The sequence below is a fragment of the Filicampus tigris genome, chromosome 18 (assembly GCF_054856515.1).
Source record: "Filicampus tigris isolate MCC_2025a chromosome 18, RoL_Ftig_1.0, whole genome shotgun sequence".
Classification (NCBI taxonomy): Eukaryota; Metazoa; Chordata; class Actinopteri; order Syngnathiformes; family Syngnathidae; genus Filicampus; species Filicampus tigris.
The window spans coordinates 6,016,286-6,041,924 of record NC_141234.1 but is presented as its reverse complement, the minus strand read 5'-3'; the positions used below and the strand labels follow the sequence as shown (position 1 = coordinate 6,041,924).

General features: G+C 43.2%; 1 protein-coding gene across 3 annotated transcripts in view; it reads left to right on the top strand.

Moving 5' to 3' along the window:
• LOC147132188 (adenylate cyclase type 2-like) overlaps window positions 1-25,639 on the top strand; it is a 30,492-nt gene continuing 4,853 nt past the window's right edge. Inside the window, exons 1-19 of one of the 3 annotated variants that reach the window (XM_086014405.1) lie at window positions 1-685; window positions 6,702-6,899; window positions 10,470-10,631; window positions 11,360-11,509; window positions 14,507-14,655; window positions 15,408-15,519; window positions 16,604-16,731; window positions 17,195-17,353; window positions 17,700-17,832; window positions 18,981-19,157; window positions 19,226-19,266; window positions 19,340-19,420; window positions 19,555-19,624; window positions 20,144-20,241; window positions 21,152-21,236; window positions 23,270-23,410; window positions 23,880-24,032; window positions 24,476-24,660; window positions 25,013-25,097. In XM_086014405.1, the coding sequence (XP_085870531.1) occupies window positions 416-685; window positions 6,702-6,899; window positions 10,470-10,631; window positions 11,360-11,509; window positions 14,507-14,655; window positions 15,408-15,519; window positions 16,604-16,731; window positions 17,195-17,353; window positions 17,700-17,832; window positions 18,981-19,157; window positions 19,226-19,266; window positions 19,340-19,420; window positions 19,555-19,624; window positions 20,144-20,241; window positions 21,152-21,236; window positions 23,270-23,410; window positions 23,880-24,032; window positions 24,476-24,660; window positions 25,013-25,097 (2,577 nt within the window). In that variant the 5' untranslated portion in view covers window positions 1-415. Of the gene's footprint in view, window positions 686-5,299; window positions 5,385-6,701; window positions 6,900-10,469; window positions 10,632-11,359; window positions 11,510-14,506; window positions 14,656-15,407; window positions 15,520-16,603; window positions 16,732-17,194; window positions 17,354-17,699; window positions 17,833-18,980; window positions 19,158-19,225; window positions 19,267-19,339; window positions 19,421-19,554; window positions 19,625-20,143; window positions 20,242-21,151; window positions 21,237-23,269; window positions 23,411-23,879; window positions 24,033-24,475; window positions 24,661-25,012; window positions 25,098-25,639 lie in introns of those variants that run through there. The other 2 variants (XM_086014403.1, XM_086014404.1) reach the window with 2 other exon arrangements.

Here is a 25,639-nt window from a genome sequence, read left to right as displayed (position 1 = left end):
CTCAGCCAGTTTCACACCATTTTCAGTTACCCCTCCTCTTTACGTGACTGTTTGTGGACCGCGCTGGCACATACACAATCTCTCCCCCACCACACACCCCCTCTCCCTTTCACACTCTTTATTTCCTTCCCCTCCCTTCCAGCTCCACGCAGTCGCTCTCTCCCAGTCCTCATCTGCACCTCGGCCGAGTCGCACGCTGCAGCCAGAGAGGACGCCAAACAGAGAGGGGCCAGCCCAGCGCCTCCAAAAGAGGAGCCCTCAAGAGGCTCAGTAATGCTGTCCTGAGAGAATGTGAGGGAAGCCCGGGTGGGAGGAAGTGCTGGCATCTTCATCCGCTCATCCGTGCGTCAATCACACCCAAAGCCAAACTTCTTTGGGGTGACCCCCCCCCGCCGCCCCCCGGAGGCGTGCACCCATGTGGGAGGAGGCTCTGTGGACCCGCGGTCGCTACCTGCTGGAGAAGAGCGATGGGGCCGAAAGCGGCGAGGGGCCCGACGGCCCGGGAGCGGAGGGCTGCCCGGGCTTCCAGGGGGGCGAGACGTGCGCCGAGGGCGAGAAGCGACAGGACTGGCTGTACGAGTCCTACTACAGGATGAGCCAGCAGCATCCGCTCATCGTCTTCCTGCTGCTCATCGTCATGGGAACCTGCCTGGCACTGCTAGTGGTCTTCTTCGCCTCGGGGCTGGTGAGTGAGCGCCGCTAGATGGGCTTCGCATGCTTTCAACTTGGAAGTAACAACTTTTCATTCAGTCTTTAGTTTTAAATGAATGACATTAACAGTTTGGTTTAAAGATAAATGGCTTCATTTACACCGTGTGCATTACAAGAGGGCAGCTTTGTGATTGCTTTTAAGCCCCGAGCTTTGATGCCTTTTAAATCTGGCCTTTTCTTCATTTGCCGTCGATACTTGAGTGCTTTTTCGCTTGATTTTCGCACTTTGGCAATTTGCGTGATTCATTGTCATTATTTTATGATTTAACTATGATTCCTTTTCAAGTCATTTAAATATAAATACATACCTATGTTAATATGCTTAATGAATATATTATTGTTACTATTATTATGTATTATTAGTAGTAGGTGTATTAGTGGTAACATATCTTTTACCATTAACCAAGATTACACAAACTGTACTTGTGCGTGCTTCTTTCAGCAACAAATAAAAGCGAACTTGAAATAAAAAAAAATCTGAACATAAAAGAACCATTAAAAATAGATAACATATTCATTGTCATGATTATTATTGTGACTATAGTTACTGCTACTCTTACTACTACTAATACGACTGATGAGTAAAAAAAGTTATTTTGTTAAGTCATTATTTGTACCATTATTTAGTCGTATATATTATACCGGCACCACAAATACTCTGTATTTTTGCTTGCCTCTTTTTGCATCAAAAGTGCATGAGAAATAAAATGTAATTTAATTAATTATCCAACCACAGAGCAAAAAATAATAACTTTTATTGCGCCGTTATAAACGCAAGCTTGGAAAGTGATCTGACTGGCAAGTAGGCATACATGAAACAAAATAACTATTGTCGTGCTTGTGTATCATATAAAACTGAAAAAAAAAAAAAGAATGCATAGCAAAAAGAACGATAAGTAAAGGGAGGAGAAGGCGACGAAAAGGTAAGAAGTACTGTGGTGCCGTAGTAGTGTAGCTGCTTTTGTCTTGTCCCATGAGCTTGTAAATCCCCATAATAATCCATAACAGTGCTGAGCAGCCCATATTCAACCGCTTTTGGCATCCATATTGTTCCACATTTCCATTTAAAACAGGCCAACTGTGACTGTTGGGAATGCCGTATCTAACAGGGAAATGAATCCCACAGTAAGGCGGCAGCTCTCCTGATAACACCGTCCTCAAGTTGAATGAACTTGTGCCTCTCCTCCATCAATGTGCTTTTTTTTTTTTTTGTCCAAATAGAATGGAACATGCTTTGAGGGCGTCATCTGGAGTGGAATGAAGGAATTGGATATCTGACTTGGTGTGGTGCTCGTCTGTGTTTAAGATGCTTTGAAACACCTCGCAGTTTTTTTTTTTTTTTTTTTCCGTGAGTGAAACATTTCACAAGGTCTTTAGGTGTAAATTGGACAGCAGGAAGTCCCACCACCGCCAGCAGATGGCACTGTGCTGGAAAAAAAAAAAAAAAAAAAAAAAGCATTTTACATTGATCTATCTTCACCACTTCATAGACTAGATTTTGCGGATGTGGCGCATGGGCATGAACCGAGCGGACAACTTCACTGTTACATAGTTATGGGGACAAAAAGCAGAACGGCTTGCTTGCGAAAACATTTTTAGCTGTTGAATTTCACAAATGATGGGTGGGCTGGCACTCTCGAGGCCCAACTATTTGTATACAAGCCATTAAAAACTCCATCCATCCGTCCGTTTTGTACACTGCTTGTCCTCATTAGGGTCGAGGGTGAGTTGGAGCCAAGAGGAATAGTTTACTTAAGCAAAATTATCTGCCAGTAGATCCAGAAAATTGGAGTTTGCAAGACCTATTAAGACAAGTAGACTCGTGGAAATGCCATTAATATGTTCCAACCGCCCAAAATTAATGTTGTAATGTATTTTTTTAATAAAGCATACCGTTGTTACATTATTAAATAAAAATGCTTTAATTCAATGGATATTGTTCTGCTCTTTCTGGTGTGCATACCTTTGCCACCTGGTACCACAAATACTCTGTATCATTTGGCAGTGTGATACAGACGCACATACATATATTGAGACGTCACAACTCAGTTAGCTGCAGTAATATTAGACTATCTTTGCGGGTGATAACGAATATGAAAATGCATGTGAGTAATATTGTTATTTTCTGTCTAGATGTGTTGCTCCACCTTTAGTGTTCAAATAGCTGTTCCATAAAGCCAACGCTGTTCGTTAGCCTGTCGATGGCTTTTTGCATTGCGTGGACTTTCCTCAGGCAAAAATAATATACCACATCTTTGTTTGATGTTGAGTTTAACAGTCAACTGGGAGTGGAAATTAACAGCTTGATTAAAAAAAATGATAAAGAACTGTTCACTATCTGCCAAACAGCTGCTTGGTGTAACGTAATCTGAGTTGCGTTCATTGCCATCATTGAGCGCTCGAAATGCTCTTCCACACAAACTGCCTGACAGGCAAAGAACCAGCATATTTTGCCTTGATTTGAGACACAGTATAACATTTTAGTTTTTACCGTTTACATAAGAGATTAATGTGCTTCTATTTTTAATTATTTGTCAAAAGAAAAAAAAAAAAAAAAAAAAAACAGCACAGGCGATAGAGTGTGCAATTCATTATGTGCGGCAAGCTGAGAGAGACTGTGAAGCGCCACTTTAAAATGGCAACGCTGGGATTGCCAAGTGGATCAAGAGGCGGCGGGAGAGCGCAGTTCACGGCTACGCAGGCGTTAGTGCTTTTGTCAAGAGAAAGCTATTGTTCAGACCATAAACACAAGCTTTTGTCTATGAAGTGAGATTTTGTTGGGGGTTAAATACAAAGGCATGCGCACTTGTTGGTTTTTGTCTTTTATCTCCTTTTGTGGTATGTGCATCAGCACTGAGGTTTCTCTTGTATTCATGTCACCTCCATAATAGTCTTTTTTTCCTGGGGGGGAAAAAAAAAAAAAAAAAATCCCTTATTTGAAATGGATCAATAGATGTCATGCCCCTGTCAGTCACTGTATTCCCACCTTGCGCATGTACGTGAATTCCCCTCGTTTTCCCCCTTTTCCAATTTATTGCCATCGGACGACTGTGTGTAGTCAGCCAGGCGTTTTGTTATTAGCGCTGGTCAAAGAAGAATGGCAGAAATATAGTTGGAGAGGTGCTTTGGAGAAGGCAAGGATGTCTTTGTTTTTCTGTCTTTTTGTCACGAATGCTCCTAAAAATGAATGCTCCGTTATCAGACCTGTGAGTGATGGAAGTTGGACTTCATGGTGATGTAAAGTACTCCACCCGTTCTGTAAAAAAGTTGCTGTACGTGCTTGTTGTTTGGGTGTGTTTGTCCAAGGAAGTGTCTCATTTCCTTCTTTAGCTTATCTACACATTTCAGGGCAAAAATAAATCCCTTGAAATGGTTAGGTTTGTTTACATGCATGAGTCCACTAGTCCCAACATGGTGGCGTGTTAATTGAATGGCTTTTGCAGCGCAGTTTGACACATCAATAGAGATCGATACTCGAACTCAATAGACTCCCATCAAACTACCATCATTTTTATAACGCTCACCATTTATTTCATCTTTTTTTTTTTGATGATTATTACTGATCGCATGCTGATAATTGGAGCACTGTGGGATTCTAAGCAAGCACGTGTAGTCTAAAAGTGTCTTTTTTAGGTATTGATTGACTGCGCTAATGTGACAGCCAGCTCAGATGCGAGTGTCGCTTCTTTTCTTCTACGCTGTCTTGATTTAATTTCTGCTTTTCGATGCATTTCTGAAAAGAGTCACTTTGAAGAAAACATGCAAACATTAGCACAAAATGGTAAGAGCGAAAATGCATTATTGGAATGTCTCATGTAAGCGTGGAGTCTTACTTCCATCCTCATCAGGACTCCATTGTGCACTTGAGCTGGAAAGAGTGCAGTGGCGTCAGTAGTCGACTCCCGCGGGACCCCGGTGCCAGACCATGACTCATGCTACCTTACAAAAGCTACATTACACTAATACACTTTACAAGACCTCATCTCTCGCTCTTTTTGGCTTTGGAGCCTCTGCTGTTCTCAACAAGTCAGTGACCCGTCAAATTAGTCGCGAGAGGCGCGGCCGTCCAAACCTTTCTAATTGCACACATGCAGTGGTGGCAAGTGACATGACTTTGGAGTTTTTCACAATAAGAGCCATTATTTGAACTACTTGAAAATGAAAATTTGGTCTTGATAAGTGAACATTTTTCCCCAAAAGGGGCTTCAAGTTGTTTATTATTATTATCACTCCCGTTGAAATTTACTGTCAATCGAAATGCGAAACAAAGAGATAACTTTGCCGAGAAATCAGCTAGCTTAATGCTCCCATATAATGCTAACACATAAGGAAATGCAAAGGCAGGGTAATGAATAGCATCGGTGTCACTGTGTTGTAACCTTTAAGCAACCGCCGTTTGAACACATGGTCACAGGCTGCAACATATTCACGTCATTTCCATTCATTTCAACGGGGGAAAGATTTTTATAAAAGTGTTTTGACATTAAAACAAGTATTTTATGTAGTTTACATTAAAAATACATTTTTACTTTTGTACTTGAATACATTACAGAGTCTGTCCTTTATTTATTTATTTTTTCACTTTTAGCGAAGTACGGGAGTTGAATTAGTACTTCTTTCACGAGTGTCTTTTTCTTTACCCAAGTGTCTGTACTTCATCTTAAGTACTGAGTGTGAGTACTTTTGCCACCTCTACTGACATGTGACTGCTTATTTTAACAGAAGGAAGTTAATGGGCGGTGAGAAAATTCTGCTTAGCCAAATGTTTCAAGTGCATTAATTGGATGGTGTGTGTGTGTGTGTGCTGACAGTGTCAAAAATGCTGACTTTGACCGTGCGAGCCCAGAAGTGATGCTCTAGCACATTCTCCGGGCTCAGACCGTCTGTCTATTTGCCGATCTGCTCGCAGTCTGTTCATCTGTTTGTGTCATATTGTGCCTCTGTCCCTGCGAGGACCGGCTGCCCTCATCATTATGCAAAAAAAGATAGCAAGCACTTTGCTGCTGTTAGCTCGACATTAGTTGTCAGGTCTAAGGTGAAAAAGCAGCAGCGAGTGTTTTTAATTGCCTTCTATGATAATAACGTTGATAGCCTGTGTTAGCCGCCCTGATAGATAAAATATGCACTACCAAATTTCAATTTTCTCTTCTGTATATTTTTTTAAAGGGGAAAACAGACAATACAATTTGTGGCGGGGGGGAGCAGCTAAATGTTGCCTCTATAGAAGTTTTTTTTAACTGCGCTTAATAACTTTCTTCTGTGTACTTTGTGGCAGGTCTTACCTTTCTCCCGATAATCCTCAGAAGCTCTTGACCAAGCGCAATCAATCTTCTTTTGTGTGTCTTCCACTTTGGAATAATGACGCCAATTGTTGTCGCCTTCTCACTAAGCCTTTTGCTGGTGCGAATCCATTCTTGTGCGGGTCTATAATCTTGTCAGACATATTTTGACAGCTCTTTCGTCTTGTCCACGGTGGTATGGAGATGGGAAGAAATGGATGCCTGGCACTCGTGTACGTTGGCTGAAGCCAATTGAAACCGTGTTCAGCAGCTAGTTGCAACGTCGCCGATGAAACAGCCGATGAAAAATGCACACACCCAAAATAAACGTTTTAAACGAGACCCAGCCGGCTGGAAGTATACAGTACATGTGTTGCTTTCCCATAATACTCGACTTTATTTAGACAGTCTCCGTCGACGAAATGCTTGCTCCTTGACAACCGCGCAATGTTTTTGTGGTTCGATAGAACATAACATTGTACAGTGTGGTGCCTCAAAACCAGATGCGGGGTCAGAGTTTTTCCATGTGAGTTGGAATCGGCAACTACCGTTTTTTGGGGTTTTTTTTTTTGCAATGGTCAACTTCAGTTGCATTTGGCCGCGTTGTTTGGTGTGCGGCAGTTCTTAGTACAGGTGTGTTTTAAAATGCACATTTTATGATTTTGTTGTTGTTGTTGTTGTTGTTCATGATCAAATGTTCTCTCTTCTCAGAACACAGAGGACCACCTGACCTTTCTGATCACGGTGCCCACGGCCCTTTTCCTCTTCTTGTCCATCTTCATCCTCGTCTGCATCGAGTCAATTTTCAAGCGAATGCTCCGCCTCTTCTCCCTCCTTATATGGGCGTGTCTGGTCACCATGGGTTACCTCTTCATGTTTTCCGGAGGGATCCTCAGTCCCTGGGACCAGGTAAGAGCAATTTGTATGCATCGCAATACATAAAGACAGAAGAGCGGAGACGGGTTGCGATAAAACTGTCAGCTTCGATCACATACGCATTATTACGCTTCTATTAGACACCTGCATTCATGCGAGTCCTGGTTTTACACATCAGCCTGGCGGTCTGTCTTTGTATGCGCATCCACATTACGTGTGTGCGCCTGCGTGTCTAAATTAATTCCACATGTGACAAGTCTTAATTAGGTCTGATGCAAGCAAAGGAGCAGTCAGACACATTCGTCCTCCGCGCCAGACTCCTCCTCACTCGCTGTCTCGGGAATCCTATTTTCTCCATCTCGCACCTTGTCTCCACATATTCATCAAATCCCGTCCTCTCCCCACCTGCCGCCAACACCCCCCCTTGATCCCCACCCACGGTTTTCTGCCCACTCCCCACACACGCTCGGGCCCAAATTTCCTCTCCCCCCGGTGACAATTCTTTGCCTATTCCTCCATGACAGGAGATATTTTTATCATCAGCCACCTGTGGGAGCGTAATCAATCTGAATTATTAATCACTCTATAGCTCATTCTCTCCAAGGTCCTGATACAAGCAAAAATATTAGGACTAAAATATGAAGCGGTGCCTATTCCATGCAGTGAAAACAGCTTTGATTTTCTCCAAGAAAAAAAGGAAGGAAAAGGAGTGGAGGATGTAATGAGAGAAGAAAAGAGCGGGTGGGGATTGAAATTGCAGCTACCTCTCCGCGGGTTGCCGGGATGGTGATTACTTGAGCCCACAGAGCTAATAGCACAAAGGTCTGAAGCAGAGGAAAACAAAAGCAACCTATAGACTTGCTTGCTCACACACAATCTGTGCTCACGTAGACACACGTACCAACCAGAAAAACATGGCTGTCAAACAGACTCTGCGAGAGGAATGCCAGAGTCGGTCGGTCGGTCGGTCATGTCCACGTGCAGTAGAAGCTCCCATCGAGCGCCATTAACCTTTTAGTCCGGGGCTTTATTCAATTTCTGAGCAGGGTCCGTTTCCCTGGGGAGAGGGGCCGCTCGGACACAGATGGCTCCACATGTCGTTACGCTTACCTGGAAACATTTATAATACAGACTCGTTTCCAACAAGCATTTTGTAAGGTACACAATTTTTTTTTTTTTTTTTCTATTTTGAACGATGTCAAATGTTTTTTTTTTTAATCAATACCATTCCACTTTTGGTAAACATCCTTACTTTACCAACTACGTATATAAAAGAAATGACCCTTTGGACCATTTTATAATGTTTATACACAATAGGCGGCAGGATATTTTTCCAGTGGCAAAATAGTGACTACCGCTGACCTGAATTCAAACGGTGACTCTAAAACTCTAAAATTAGACATACCCCAAAAGGTTTGTTTTTCAATTTCTATCGAAGAAAACAAAAATTAAAATCGTGATTAATCTATCGTGACCTGTAGCCGAGGATGTAAATTCATACACTCAACAGTCGAGTCAAAAGTATCCCAAATTGGGTCAAAAATGGACTGATCCAACTTTAAGGGTTATTTATTTAACCCAAAGAGTTGGATCAAATTTTGCACAAAACAACCCGAGTTTTAAAAAAAAAAATTCACACAAAACTACTACTACTTTTCGGCGATGTTTTGGGAGTTATTTTAACTCAATTTTGCATTTAATGAATAACCCAAAAAAGGAATAATTTTGAATACAAAATGACCCAATTTTCCATGTTAAAACAACCCAGAAAATGGTGTCAAATTGCCCATTGTCCTTTTTTTATGCAAATTGGGGTATTTTTGACCCAACTGTTTTAGGGTACGTATGTTGTGGAACGTCTTATACCGCAATACCGCCAGTAGGCCAACTGCACATGGATCTGTGCCAATTTTTGGTGACCCTCTGAGCATAGGATACAAGCTACATACATGATACCGTCTGGAATGGGAAGAACAACAGAATCATCTTCCTCTGCTAAGCTGAAGCATAACACAAGAAATTGAGTCTTTAGGGTAGACACCGGTGTCAAAGCAAGAGAGCGGAATATTCTGGAACCTCAGCGCCGGTTTCTGTGATCAGAGGCACTGACATGGGAGTGGGAGGTAATCAAGGTAGCTGAGGCCAGGTGATGGCAGCTGCAGCTCCCATCTCGAGGTGTTGGAGAGGGTATTAGCCTGCGGGCGGGAGTGCGGCGGAGATGAAATGCGCCAAGCTGGCTTCGGAGGGGGCGGGGAGTGACGTCCCTGAAATTGGACTGCCAACGTCAGTTCCACCCAAATTACTGGACGCCGCGCTCTCCATCTACGGGAGGCTCTACCGCTGCTCCGATGTCAGCCTTCTTGGTTCCCATGGTAACGGAAAGCCTATACGAAACACCTCTTTCGATCAAGTCCTCTGGAGCCGCAATTCGGTCAACCTTACAATCACTTATCTCAGTACTGGAAGCTTGTTTTGTGCTTGATAAAAGGTCGCGGGATAAAAGTAGGAGCAGCAATGTCCTGCTTGCTACATGTGCACCCAGATCACTTGTGCCAAATAGCTGTCCCGCTCAGCAGACGCTGGAAGACACAGGAAGACGACAGACAGACAAGGCAGGAAGGTCAGAGTTCATCTGGTTGAAACGGTGACCTGTCTGTGACGGTCACCATCACAACAGGAAAGGGTGGGCTGACCACAGAGGAAGCCCACAAGGACAATGTCAGAAGTCACACTTTGATGAGAGCTGCCATTTTTGCAATGGGTACATGTGCGCAATATGATGTGAACCAAGGTACAGTTTTAGATGCATAAGTAGACCAGTTGGACAGGTGTACCTAATATAGTTAATTGTACTCCGTTTTGTTTTGGTAGCGCATGATTTGAACTCTTCACTTGATAAATAAAACTGCCTTAAAGTTGTTTTTTTATCGAACTGTGTGAATGCTGAAGAGCGTAATTTTCACAAAAAAAAACAACATTCTAATGAATTGAGAAATGAATGTTTTTAAAAATCACCCCAAACTCATTTTCCAACCGCTGTTCAGACCGAATGTTTCAGCATTCCAAAAATGTCAGCTTTTTCTAAGAATTCTGCATTTTCCATTCAATAATCCACAAATTAATGAAGACATTTTACAGATTCAAATCAAATTCACTATTTATTGCCCAATTCAAACCCGGCGGTTATACATTCTAAAAATGTCAACTTTTTGAATAAATCCACGTTCCATGAGAAAATTACCTCTTCAAACCATTTTAACTTCAACATATTTATTCAATATTGCCCCCCCCCAAAAAAAATCCTTTGTGTTAAAGAATTCCCCCCTTTTTTTTTTCATTTGATAATTAAAAATGAATTTACTGCATTTCACAGCATTTCATTTGAACGTCAGCTCAAACATGATGAGGAATTGAAATTTCTGTACTCTTGTTTTATATCAACCTTTAAGTAGAGAAGGCTTCCCGATGGCAGTCAAAGACAAACTCTAGATCTTACATAAGTCTCATATAAGTACGGTCGAATGTCTACTATAGTTAGAGAAAATACAGACAAAACAGGGATGATGGAGGAATTCCTCTGATGCAGGATGTTTGTGTTTTCAGGTCTCCTTCTTCCTGTTCATCGTGTTTGTCGTGTACACCATGCTGCCTTTCTCCATGAGGGGGGCCATCATGGCCAGCGCGGTCACCTGCTTGTCGCACACCGTCGCCCTCAGCGTCTGCTTGGCCTCCGTCGCCAAGGACTTGGAAGCTCTTGTCTGGCAGGTGAGACGTTAACTCAATTTTGGAACCTACCGGGTGATTGAAAAGTAACAAAAGAGGTTGTTTTTTTTCTTCGCAGGGGGGCTGGGACACATTGATGGCATTTCAATTCATTTCAAAGGAGGAAGTTAATCTGATATTCGAGTGAAGTGAGTTAGCTTGGTCAAAAAAAAAAAAAACTATTAAACTAAAGGCAAGGTACCATTGTACTTAACAAGTAAAGTCCAAAAAAATAGCACAGCTTTAGGATATTTCGTGTGTCTGGAACCAAAACAAATTTTGGTGAATTATGTCCACTTGTCCAAATCCAACATTGTTAGAAACATAAAGAGCACGAGGGTAAATACTGTGATTGTCTCCATGAATACACTAAATGCCATATAAAGCCCAGAGAAGGAGGAAAATGTCACGGATGGCCAGACTACCTCAAAGTGATGCCGAAGTTGTGCGCACACACACACACACACACACGCTCACACACAATAAAACATGTCTAAAGAAGCTTGTTGCCCTTGGCTAGTGTACCAAAGGACGACCTATTGATATGCGTGGCCACAGTTTTAAAGAGCCTGAGGTTGACACAGTGGTGGGAAAGTGCGGTTGAAGTGTGCGCTCTTGTCTGGTTTTCCAAGGTAATCATGTAGGCGGGCGGAAGATAGTGGGTAAACATGCGTCACCTCCCTGCGCTTTTTTAAATGCCGTGTTCTTTATGCGTGTGCGTACATGCGCAGATCCTGGCCAACGTGATCATCTTCACCTGCGGCAACTTAGCGGGGGCGTATCACAAGCACCTGATGGACCTGGCCCTCAAGCAGACCTACCAGGACACCTGTAACTGCATCAAGTCCCCCATCAAGTTGGAGTTTGAGAAGCACCAGCAGGTGAAAGCACACAACGGATAGATGAGTGTCCCAAGATTTAAGAAAGAAGAAATGATTTTTGAAGGTGGCTTAAATGGTGTCATGTGATGCAGTTAGCCGCATCCCAAAAATACGGCTTCCTTTGCGATAGTCAACTGCGTGGCCATTAGAGTGCCTCGTTGTCGGATGTGCATGTGCATGTCATGCAGAGAGATGCATGATGGAGAGATTTAAAAAATAAGAAATAGGGCTGTCAGTTTAGCGCGTTATTCTCGGCGTTAATCCAACCAACCCCCTTTTGACGCCGTCGATTTTTTTTCCTCGCGTGATTATGGTTTCCATAGCAACCAGCGGCTGCATTGATCAAGGCCGCTGGTCACCACGATCTATACATGTATATTAAAAAAAATAAAAAAAAAAAAAAGCTTGACAGTAGAGGAGGCATTACATCTGCTTGAAAATATTTCCGATGAGGATGAATTGCTCAGCTGACACATGCACGGCTGACATAAGTGTAACCCTCAAACGTTGTTTTTCCCTATCTTCGGAGGCCGCGGTATGGCGGGTTACAATATCGGTTTGACTATGTATTTCTTCTGGCATCTTCCTTGCTAAAGAGAACCGACACGGCAGTACAGTGTTTTGTTGCGTCTCAGACGTGAACAGCTGCGCCCTAATTCACCTCTCTCTCCCTCTCTCTCGTGTTTCCTTCGCACAGAAAATTGCGCCGCACCAAACCAAATCAAAAAGGAATAAATACTTAAGCACAATATACATAAATAAATATATACTCACAAATCAATATTGCAGCATTTTAGAAAAATAATACATACAAAATAATGTGTATGTATTTTACATAGCACACACGAGCCCGGGGCAATCTCAGCGGACTGTTTCTCATTGATTTATCTGACGCAATTTGCATTAAAATATACCCACCACAGAATTTTAATAAACAAAATACCTTTATTAGACACTCGAGCAGCGAGTAATCATCTTTTTAGTCGTTCTAAAACCAAGCGGAGCTTGAGCAACAAGTCGCCCGATTGTGTATGTGTGTGTGTGTGTGTGTGTGTGTGTGTGTTACCTGAGCCCTGAGCAACTGTGATATCATTTTCAGTCAAAAGATGTGGCAAAATGGCCGCCCCCTGTGATGACTAAAGAGGGGGTGGATTAACTCTTATTCCACAAACGCAATATTTATCAGAATGCCTTGTTTCAACTAGTGGACTTGCATGGAGCATATTCTTCAAAAAATAATGTTTGGGTTGACTTGGCTTAATAAAGTATTTGCATAAGAAAATCAATCCTCTTATTCATGTTAAGGGTATTAAAATTCAAGAAAATAATGGGACAGAAAAATCAAGGGATTTTTTTTTTACAATAAATAAAATATGCGATTAACTAAGAGTTAACTATGAAAAATGCGATTAACTACAATTAAATATATTAATCGCATGACAGCACTAATAAAAAATGTATCTCCCCACTTGACAGACACTGTCTGGGCTAAGGCTTTAGAGTGCCTCGTTGTCCACGATAAGCACACACTCATCAATAAGAAAAGAGGGGAGGAAAAAAAGTCAGACACTGCTTATAGAAAATGGATATTCTGTATTTTTTGTATATTTATTATGCGAATTTTCTAAGAGCCCAAATACATTTTAATAACCTATTGTGCTTATTTTCCAAACTATTTCCCAGCTCAGTTTGTCAGATTCAGATTGAGAAAACTATTGATCCCCACAGAGCAATTATCTTTCGTTAAAGTTAGTTTTGTTATTTTGCAATGTGGAAAGAGGCATTACGTAGTAACATTTGCTTGACATTAAAATCTTGACATTTAACACTCGTTTGAGCCTGAGAAATGGCACATAGGCTCGAATTAATAATTGAGCGTACACTCCCGTTGACGAGCCATCCATTTTCCATAGGACTTGTCTTCGCAAGGGTCACGGGTGAGCTGGAGCCCATCCCAGCTGACTTTTGGAAAGAGGCTGGATTGGTTGGCAGCCAACTGTAGAGCTGTGAATGTTTTCATCGCTATGTTTATATTTAGGTTTGTGTATATATTTCTAGAGACATGACAAAGTGAGAATGCTCCAAATCAATGAAAGCGTTGAAAAAAATCTGTAACATTTAAATCCATCAGACCGGAGTACACAAATTCCAGTGTCAAAGCAAAACGGCACACCATCCCATTCATCAGCTACCACTGACTAAGCATCACTTTAGTCCATTTGTCCAACATGCTCGTAATAACAGTGGAGTGCAGTGAAGCGGGTGGTAAAGTTGCCTATTTTTGGTGCGGCCCAGCGCCCCGCAACCTCTCAATCTTGTTAATTTTCCGCTGTGTTTTAGGAAATGAGTCCGTGCTGTGAGTGAACAGTGTAATGACCCTCTGTGCTCTGAGCTGCATTTATGAGTCACACCCCCTAAGGCGGCTACTCAGTCTCTGTAGCGCGCGCACACACACCTACACACACACACACGCACACGCGCACGCACACGTTTGAAACATCAGCCCGAAACACCTAATGTGCATTCTACTAAATATAAGCACCCCAAAAAAAACAACACTTTTAGTGGTTACACAACAGTTGCAGTCATCTAACACCCCCCGCCCACCTTAAAAACACTGACCACAATGCAGGGTGGTGTGCAGCGCTTTTTTTTTGGGGGGGGGGGGGGTGTTAAAATTGGCTGTACAAGGGTTATTAGTTCATCTGCACAGTTTTGATGTTCAGGATTCCACATCTCGGAATGCCTTTCGGTGTGTGTGTGAGAGGTTGTTTGTCTAAATCAGGGATGGGCAACTTAAATGCTGGAGAGGGCCACAATTTTTCTTACCACTTCCTAATCAGGTCCATGACAAAAATGCTAGTTTTTATTTGCACCAAATATTTTTCAATGCACGAATGAAGGATCCACTCTCCAAACCAAGGACAACCAAGCACGTGTATGAGATTTCAAGTTACTGAGCGTAGTAACTTTTCCACGCCTCCTCCCCCTCCTTAGGAACGTTTGCTCTTGTCCCTGTTGCCGTCTCACATCGCCAGAGTGATGAAAGCCGAGATCATCCAGCGGCTTCAGGGCCCAAAGTTTGGTCGCACCGAGAGCGCCAACAACTTCCACAACCTGTACGTGCAGCGGCACACCAACGTCAGGTGACTTTCTTTTCTCATCTCTCCTCTCTGCTCTAACACTACGCCCTCCCCCTACTCGCTCATCGCCGTCTGTGTTCCTTTGTACTCCGACCCGCTCTCGCGTCCAGGGCGCTGCTCTCATATTCCGATCGTCTGCTTTTATTTCCTTACCGCCGCCGTCGTCTCTCTTTCTCCTCCTCCCAATCTTTTTATTCCTATTGTTGCCAAGGACAATATCAAATCAAGAGTTAATCCGCCTTCATTGTACGCCGAGGTCACTTTATCCCCCTCTCCACTTTTCATGTACGAAACCGAGGCGAGTACAATAATTCTGGATTATCATGAGAGGCTGTCCAAGGAACGTCCTCTGGAAACCTGATTTCCTAAAGAAGGGAAGAATATGACAATGTCCTTAAGTGGTCCTCAAGAGTGTGTCACAGTGTGTGTGTGTGTGTGTGTGTGTGCGTGCATGTGTGATTGTCTGCAAACTCTTTGGAATCAATCACACATGCGCACGATACTCCACTTCCTTTATGCAGTACTTGAACAACACCCGTAGCTGTATCAAAGCGCTGTACATAGAACATCAGAAAATAATGAAATAAAAATTCATGTAATAATAATTGACTTCAATAATTCCGTCCCATAGGCCTAACGACCTTGTGCCCCAATGCTATTGTTCGTGTCCTGTACGTAGACGGAAGGATAAGTGCCGGTTAATGCCAGGAGGGTAAGGATTATTAATGATTGCGGTTTGTTGCTGATTCCCGCAGTATTCTTTATGCTGACATCGTGGGCTTCACCAGGCTGGCCAGCGATTGCGCACCAGGGGAGCTGGTGCACATGCTCAATGAACTTTTTGGAAAGTTTGATCAGATTGCAAAGGTATTGTCACCAAAATGTTCCTCAGCATATGTTTCATGTAAACGCTCAAGCCACGCAACCGTTTTCCGTAAATGTATTTGACTAAAAATATATTTTATGTATAGTATGCCTTAAATTGATTTTGCATCATTTTTTACAGCCAAACTAGATAAAAGCCACTTTTTTTTTTTTTTTTTTACTGAACAGTTTCAGTCACAGGCAATTAATTATTTTGACAGAATCGAATAATGTTTGACTCCCCCCCCCAAATGGATTGAGGGCATTTCGGAACAAAGCTTTTGACTTCCTCTTTTATAATGGGTGAAAAAAAAAAAAAATCCCATTCCTTAAACCTTATCAGTTTTTACCAAAATTAACTGTGTATATGCAAGGCAACACTGATGACAAACATTTAAGCCGGGGAAAAAAAGTTTGAGTTTCTCTTCGACTTTAACGTTTGGAGATAAAGATCCGTAGAGCGTAAATAATGGCCCTTTCTCATTTGGTGCCGCCTGATCGCCTATGAAAACCAATCTGCTTAGTTATAAATAACAAGGAGAGGCCGCCCTGCGCCGTCGATCAAATGAAGGTCAATCAATACATCTTTCCCGCTTTCCCGCGTGCCACTCGCGGCCCTCCAAGACACGTGGGCTGATGGCTTTCAGCTGCATGAGGTTATCTGGCGCTTCTGAGCGCCTGAGTCAGACTCTTGCCGCTTCGTGGCCGCCGGTGGACGCAGCCGCTGTTACGTAAGACCGGTCCGGCCACGGGCTGCTCCGCATCCCACATGTGGAATGTAGACTCATGTTATGTGAGTGGGTGCGTGATGTCGGCCTTGATGGATGTGCAATGATTCTCAAAAGTTGGGAATCTACTTCGAAAACGGGAAATTCAATCAAAGATTGGATGAATGAAGATTTCACTCGATGGCTTGATTATTATTAAAAGCTGAGAGCTTAGTATATTTTAGGTGCTACTTGTAAAAGGATTGAGAACCACTGGTCTAGAGGAAGGAAAAAAAGCAGAAACTTAATTAGAAAGCTGCATGATTTTTGACACATTAATAAGTTATTTCTTCCATATTCTCTCTTTTTCCTCCCGTTAGGAAAACGAGTGCATGCGAATCAAGATCCTAGGGGACTGTTATTATTGCGTGTCCGGTCTGCCGGAATCTCTGCCTCACCACGCCAGGAACTGTGTGAAGATGGGCTTGGATATGTGTGAGGCCATCAAGTAAAATACCAAATCTCTCTCTCACGGTTTGGCTCTCCCCTCTTCACACGTCGCGCACGCACATGCCCGTCAGAGCAGGAAGAAAGCCAGAGTTGGTTTTCGCTCTGTTTGAACACTCAAGTAAACAAAATGTGAATGCATTAAGATAAGCTGAGGCCTGGTCCAAGCAAATATTAATTACTTCAAACAAATGGGGAAAAAAAAATGTGCTCATGGAAATGTCGTAGCTGATAAATGAATAGCCTTTTTTTTTTTTTTTTTTAAATACATTTTTGTTTGTCACTGTTGGTCACTTGTTGCAAGGCAAAATTGGGTCAGATACACTTGTTTGTATCCCGAACCAGTCTTCACACTCACGTCCACCCCCGTTGACAATTTTGAATCTTCAATGAACCCAACGTGCATGTTTTGGAGGTGTGTGAGAACTGCCCCTTTCAAATGTGCACGTTGCGTCGCTCTTCAGGAAGGTTCGAGACGCCACCAGGGTGGACATCAACATGCGCGTCGGCGTTCATTCCGGGAACGTCCTGTGCGGCGTGATCGGCCTCCGCAAGTGGCAGTACGACGTGTGGTCACATGACGTGACGCTCGCCAACCATATGGAGGCGGGAGGTGTGCCGGGGTATGACACATGCACCCAAGTCGCACCGCATTAGGCGCTGTAGGCGTACTGGAATCATGGAGTATGACAGGAGTTTTAAAAACATGCATTTTGACAATCCAAGGCAGAATTCAGCTTTTTATTTTCATGGCATTCGACCATTGTCAAGCCAGTGCCAGGATATTACTAATGTTTTGCTCCCCCGTGGTGCCTTCTGACAGGAGACTGAAAAATAACACCGCTGTCATCATCCATTTCCGTTTTAAGGGAAACAATATTGACTTTTTTAGGGTAGTTAGTAAAATCTACAAATGACACTTGAAGCCAAGCTGCTGGAGATAGCCCAATGTGAGTTTTTCTTCTCCAGGAGGGTGCACATCTCGTCGGTGACTCTGGAGTACCTGAAGGGCTCGTATAAGGTGGAGCCAGGGGACGGACAGAGTCGAGACTCTTACCTGAAAGAGCACGGCGTGGTCACCTTCCTGGTCATCAACCCCAAGGTGGGGAGAACACGTAAAAGTCTGTCAATACTTTTTACTACTCTTGACTTGATGAGTGCTGTTCAAACGCGTTCAATCGCACAGACAATTTTATGTTGAAAAAAAAAAAAAAAAACACGACACATACAGTATACACTGTCATTCAAAGATTTGGGGGACACTTTTTGAAATGTCTATTGTTTAAAGGAAAGCGCAAGATGTATTATTTTTCTACACTGTTTCTCTTTGACTTGCAAAACTGCACATTTTAGAGTGTACTTCGATTGTGGGTAGCCTTAAGGCATACTTGTGCAAAAATCCTACTGATCTGGGCAAAGTAGAAGTGTGCACTAACTAGTTTAGAATTAGATTTTCAGATGCATGTTTATGCACTAGGAATGTGCCAGTACCGATACCAGGTCAATTTTATATATCGAAAGTACTAGTGGTATCGGGATTCAGCATCGAGTGAATACTCGTCCTGGTATCCGTCTGAAAAATGTATTGAACATCCCTAATATACGGTACAGTATATATAGTATACATAATGGGCTATTCGTGGACTGGATGCACATTAAAAGTATCATAGAGCAGGCAAAATGACGATTTCATATGATTCCCTTACAAAACATGACGGGTCTTCCACTTTGGAGCCTCTTCATTCGCATTTATGATCTTTTTAATATCCTGTCAAGATATTAGAAAGAGGCGGCAGGACTTTGATGGCATTTTCAAGAAGCTTTGAATGGATGAGGCCACATAGGGGCCGCTGGCTGACGGGATGTGTCGTCTCTGCAGCCATTGTTATTGAATGTCACTGTCAGTGCACCCGCGGTGGCATTAACACAGCCACGAAGGGCTGTGTCGCTTTCAATTCCAGCAGGGATCGGTTTTAGTCGCCCCGTTACACCCCCCATTTAACTTCAGTCATTGTAAATCGCCGGGGACCATCCAGCCAGATCTCACAAGCTATATTCAGAAATAGTCCTGCACACTTTGGGAGAAAGAGCAGAAAAAGGACAAGGAGAAATCCCAGCAATATAGGGATAAAAGAAGGGGGAAAAAAAGGATTATGAGGCATATTTTCCTCCAACTTTTGAATGTTTACATACAAATAGATTTTTTTTTTTACATTTACCAAATGTGATATTTGTCTTTGCCGGTGTCAGACGGACAAGCACAGCCCGCTGCTGGGCTTGCGCTCTCGCCCGTCTCTGGATGGCGGCAAGATGAGGGCGTCCGTCCGCATGACACGCTACCTGGAGTCGTGGGGCGCCGCCAAGCCCTTCGCCAACCTCCACCACCGTGACAGCATGAGCACGGACAACGGCAAGATCAACACCACGGTCAGTATGGTCACACTGTGACTATTGGTAGAATTCGAGACATGGCAAAACGTTCTTCTTGTTGCTAGGACGTTCCGATGGGGCAGTACCACTTCCAGCGACGGGAAAGGTGAGCTGCAATTGTCTTTTCGGGCTCTGTTTTCACTTTTAATGTTTGATTTGACTCCCCTCCGCTCGATAAGGTCCAAGTCACAGAGGAGGAGGTTTGAGGAGGAACTCAACGAGCGGATGATTCGCACCATTGACGGCATCAACTCGCAGAAGTAAGCAAATACAAAAAAAAAAACCAACAACAACGCATAATATGTATCCTTTTAGCCTTTTTAAATGCCAAACATGAGTTGCATGCGGGTTGTGTGGCTTAACTACCTAAGACTTGTGTTCCTCCGCTCTCCAGACAGTGGCTGAAGTCGGAGGACATCCAGAGGATCTCATTGTTCTTTCACAACAAAGCCTTGGAGGCAGAGGTAAAGCCAATGCATATAAAACACCAGCAGTCACCATTGTTCCCAGACTCAATCAATTGCTATGAATCGCTACTTGCGTAACCGAGGCCATTAAAGAGACAGTTCCAGTTGGCAACAACATGCTGTACATCGCGTCGCCTCTTTTATCCTCTTTAACCCTTTACCAAGCGATTCAATTAAAAAAGCCTTGTTTTGGACCTGGATAATTGTCTCGGGTTCAACGAGTGCCCTCAAAAGCAGTCAAGTTGTTTTTCTTGGGAAGCAAAAGCCTACATCCCAATTTACGATGGCTAACTAATGCCTAACTAATGTCTGATTTTGTGGGTTAGGGCTCTCTGCACAGCACCCCAATCCAGTTTTTTAATGACCACCCAACTAGTTTACGTTCTAATACCAAGACGGCATAAAAAAAAAAGTGCACATTTTTTATACATGCAGTATATACTGTATATAAAACAGTATTTTTTTCAGACTCATGCTTCTGTCCTGAATTGCCAACACCCTCTCCTCTCCCAACAGTACAGATCCACAACCTTACCTGCGTTCAAGTACTACATCACATGCGCCTGCCTCATATTCTCCTGCATTTTCATCGTGCAAGTCCTCGTCTTGCCCAAGTAAGTTCACTCCTCCGGTCGCCGCGCTGGAGACGTCACGGCACTGTCGCCCGAGCTCCGGCTGCGGCGGCAGATTGATGTTAGAAAAGCGATTTGACGCCAGCCGACTCATTAAAGGGGCCTGGCGGGGTGGGGAGCGGTAGGCAGGATGTTAAAATACAAACGGGGGATGAAATGACGCCGTGCTGCTGGTGATTATAGATCAGGTAAATCAAAGTGTGACGGCGAGGAGAGCGAGTCATGCTAATTCACTGCCTGGGCGGGCCGAAAGGGTAATTCGGCATCTGAACGGTTATTGATTTTCCAATTTGGCCCTCTTTGGCTGTCTCTTTTTTTAACCTTTGGTCTATTTGTGGCCAGCAAAAGGCAGCGGCGTGACATCATCCACTTTATGATAGTCGTCCTTAAATCAGACTCGCTGATGCGTTCAAGTAACTCCGTTGCAAAAACACATAGATCCTCAGTGCAATCTGATAAATGTTTACCTCTGGTAAACGGGTTGCCGGGCGGAATACATTAGGAATCTTGATGACATTTACTGGCGGCCGCGTGTGTGTGCGCAAGACTATATGGAAAGCTCATCTCCGTGTATTGTATTGTACACTCTGGTAAGACAATTTTGCACGCTAGTAGATCGACTGTGTCTTTCTAGTAATGTTTTTTTTTGTTTTGTTTTCTTTTTCACGACCGTATTGCATTTCTGCATACCAGTAGGATGAGGCACAACTATTAGTGTACATTTTGGGGCTAGGTTCCAGGAGGCTATTAGTGTTTCTACCAACATTAGTTGGCTGAATTACAATACATTGCAGATGTCTTACTAGTGAGGACAAGTACATAGACCTCAAAGTGGAAATCAAGGATAGGGAATAAATGCTCACATGGCTTTCCTAGTGTGTCTGTGTCATAGAACTGCAGTGCTGGGGATATCCTTCGGCCTGGCCTTCTTGCTGTTGGCACTCATCCTGGTTCTTTGCTTTGCCGGTCACGTTCTGGTGGGTATGGACACATTTCTCAATCAGCATCCGGAATGTATTCGCAGCACTTAATCCAAAATACATTGAGCTCAGTTTTTGTGTAAACACCATAACGACAATTATATATATATATATTTTTTTTTTATTAGGAAATCACGTACTTCTCCAACTAAGCTGTGGATTGACCTTCGCACAAAAGGCTGCGAATGCTTTCCGGATGCGCTGTACAATCTTAAAAATATACACCGGCGTGTAAAATGAATTTCCTCCCGAGAGCTTCTAATGAGTATATCGCAACATTTAGCTCATCCCATCAGGGGTTGACACAGCGAGCCACCCACATGATTTGTTTGGCACCGTTTTTATGCCAGATGCCCTTCATGACACAGCCCACCCAGTTTTTACTGACTGGGGAAAAAAAAAAAAAGTTTTGACTCCTGCAAAAATCACAATTTGGCGTCTTGCTGATGAAAAAAAGATGTATTGAAATCGTTCCCAAGTACGCTAAATAAGCAGAGCTGGGCATTTTATTAAAAAAAAAAAAAAAAAAAATCCATTATTCGTCATTCGTCTGCAGCTTTCTCATTATCCCGCTCAACTCGTTTTGATTTGCAAGCTGCAAAGTGTCTGCAAAGTTTTTATGAATATTCTTTCTATTATTCTAATCCCCGTAAGACCTCATCAGTCTCCCAGTTCTCTCTCTGGAGAGTATATGGTCCACCTGCAAATGGGTCGCTTCTCTTCCAGCAATGCTTATCAATAACCTTGACGTCTGACCCAGATGTCACTTGGAGAGGGATCCTTTTTAATGGGTTTTCAAAGGTCATTAATTCAGCGCGTTTCTCAATAAAAGCTTAAAAAGAGTGCACGGGAATACTCAACGAGGTTGTCATAGAAATTGCAAAGCTTTTGTCCATTGTTCGAGAGGGATTTGACGAAAGGTCCTCACAGTAGGGACACAAATGGATGAAGATTGCCAAAGGGGAAAAAAACGGAGAATAGTCAAGTCATTTGCTCGCTTGTTTTTTTTCTTCTTGGTTGATAGTGAGAGGAGGACGCCTTTTAAAAAGCAATTTCTTTCTATACAGACAAATGTCAGCCATGTTAAATAACAAGGTATTATATGCACCTGAATTACTTCCTGGAGTGCCTGCTCACTCAAGTGTGAAATTACGCAACCAACTCAAGCTTTTCTATTCCTGAAAATGTGTCTGTGCATGAGATGTTCTGAATTTCAACAGGTTGTGACAAAACAGGGCAGCACGCCGTATGAGATTTCCCTAACATTTCTGAGGTTTAGGGTTTGAATCCCTGCTCCGGCATTCCTGTGTGCAGTCTGCGTGTTGATGACTCAATTGTCCATAGGTGTAAATTTGAGTGTGAATTATTGTTTTTCTATATGTGCCCTGTGATTGGCTGGTCCAGGGTTTACGGCTACTATGCCTACTTTATATAACACCTGCACGGCACAGGGATTCTCCACCCTTGATTTGGAAGTTACACTGGGTGAAATCGCCACACAGCGATTTGTCCCCTGCATGTGCTCCTACACGGATCACAAGAGAAAATTGTCTTTGTGGGGTGGCCCGCGTGGATTTTGCAGTTCATGTTCGTTATTTTTTTTATTTTTTTTTTTCTAGACACAAGGCCCCTTGTCGTCATGGTAACAAAATCTGTACTTGCCATTTGACCAACAATAAACGGGGCGGGGGAACAATGGCTTGACTGCCCTCTTTAAACAAGCTAATTTCAGCAAGACAAAAAAAGAGTGTGAAGCGTTCAATTCTTGGTCCTTGGTATATTAAATTAACGATTGAACATGATTTTTGGGTGGTGTCATGTTGATTTTAGTGCGCAATTTATATGATGGCAATATATAAGGTATAATACCAATTTGAACGATGCAGTGTTTGGTAATAATCAACATGGCTCTTTTTGTTGTTTTTGTTTTTAAAAGGATTCCGCCCGACAGCAAAAATCAGTCCCATTTATGAAAGTTATTTGATCAAATGTTTTCACACCTCCATATCATTGTTTATTTGCATCTCCAGCAAGGACGCAAGGGATCGGTGTGCTCTTTCCCCTGGTTGAACACTTCCTCCCGCATCATCGTCACCAACAATCCTTGGCTGCGGTTGGTCCTCACCATGACGACCACCGCTCTTATCCTTGTGATGGCCGTCTTCAACATGGTGAGCATGTCATACGCACGGGACCTTGTTCTGTGTTTGTGAGACGGCTACACAATCCCGATGTTCATTCTCACATTTTCCCTTTTAATGGCCGCTGCGGTTTGACAACGTGTGACAGCCGCGACGAGCGCTTTGTGCTTCAATCGCACGACACAACCGGAACACTTTAGTAGATTTGCTTTAGGCCTGACATGCGTGTTTCAATTTGTTTTGCCGCATTACCATGTAAGGGAATCGGAACAAGCAAAGGGGTTTCACGAGACTCTTCATTAACACTTTATGAAATCAAATTAGATGATATGGTCATTGTTATTTAAATAGAAATTACAACAACACAATGTTTCAAAAGTGCTTTTTTTTTTTTTTTTTTTTTTTTTCTTTTAGTCGGTGCTTTAAAAACTGTTTTTGGCGTAGACAGTCAGTCATGATTTGAGTCCGATTTTACTACTTTACGTGGAATTGCTTGTAGTTCTTTGTGGAGGATCCCGGGAGGTCCATGCAGGGAGTCTCGGCAGCGGCTTCCCCTGAAGCGATCGCTACCGGTCCCGCTGTGAATCTAACAAACGGCACCATGCTGGACTTCCAGGCTCAGTCAGCAGGAGAACGGCGATTTTATCTACCGGTAAGTATTCCAAGTAAGACGCCCGAGAGTTCCCTGCATGCTGCCATCACGATCGTTTGGACGTGTTGAGATTCTCACTAGGCAAGAAAAAAAGATTCACTCACCCTGGAGATTTTGAAGCATATCATTCGAGGCCCCTTTATGCCTCACATGCGAGGGGAATTCATATAGATCAAAAGCTTCCCTTTCTGTGACTGATTAAATCTTAATGTGCACATGAGGGCCCTATGCCGGGTAGCACAAAATGATTATTTACTGCATTCTTGAATGTCACATGAAGTGGGATTCCTGCATTTGAATGTCAAAAGGGATTCTGGGGAATGAAGCGCCTTTTATGAGTGTCACTGAGGCTCAAGCTAATTGTAGATTGCGAGAGTTTCCATTTAATTAATAACCTGTTTGACTGACGGATACACAATACGTACCTCTGCGTACCCCCACAGTACTTCATCTACTGCTGCATTCTGGGCTTGGTGTCGTGCTCGGTCTTCCTGAGGATCAACTACGAGCTGAAGATGGTGGTGATGCTGGTCGCCTTGGTGATCTACAACATCATCATCCTGCAGACGCACGCCTCGCTGCTCGACAGCTTCAGCAAAGCTCTGTATACCACCGAGGTGCTGGACAGGTACCCGTGTGTATACTCTCCACAGGCACTTCTGATTGACAGCTGCAATTGTCACCGCTGAGACGTCCCGCTGCATATTTCCGATTCACTGGATTGGCCCCATTTGCAATTTTTTTCTCGGGAACGTATCCTCCCAAAGCCTACCAGTGCAAACTTTTATCTAGGTTGTTTATTTTTCCTTGGCCCTTGAAAATATTTTTATTGAATTGTACAGGTCTCTTTTTTTTATATATACATCCCAAAAACCTGGCGTTTTGGATGACTGAAGATTCATTTAAATTATGCGCAAGGAAGATCAGTATGAATTGATAGTGAGTGATACTTTGCTTTTATTGTGCTTCTTCCTGACTAGACCAGGAATCCTGAAGGACCTCAAGACAATGGGCTCGGTGTCGCTCTTCATCTTCTTCATCACACTACTGGTATTAGCCAGACAGGTCGGTGGCTGTTCCTAAACTTTGGTCCTGAATGTGTTTGACACGGTTTCGAGCTCGGGCAAGTAGCTTGCAAGCTAACATGAGTTGATATCAAGATTCAGCACAGTGTTGCCAGTCTGTGTTGAGCCATGGCATGTGTTGCATTTGCAATGAATGAATGATAATTTATTGACCCGTTCAGTGAAAAAGATCTCTCATGGCACAATGGTTGAGAATGCATTGAGAAGTGTGTCGCAATCTATTTGTCAATAAAGTGTCAATTATCGGGCCACTGTTTGACCTACAATTTCCCCAAATTCCTGCGAAGCTGCTTGTGTGACCCGCTTTCATGCATCACCCGCCGCGTCACCAAAGTGAGCGAGACATAAAAAGCTCAACTGACACACTTTTTCATTGGCTTGTCTTATCTTTATTTTGGCGTTGCTATCCATCAGCACTGCCCCCCCCCCCCAGAGCAGATGTTCTAGATGGGAGGGCACCCTCCAGAGTATCAGAGTACCAAGAAGGCACACACTCTCCCCAGAGAGCCACAGTTGGTCCGG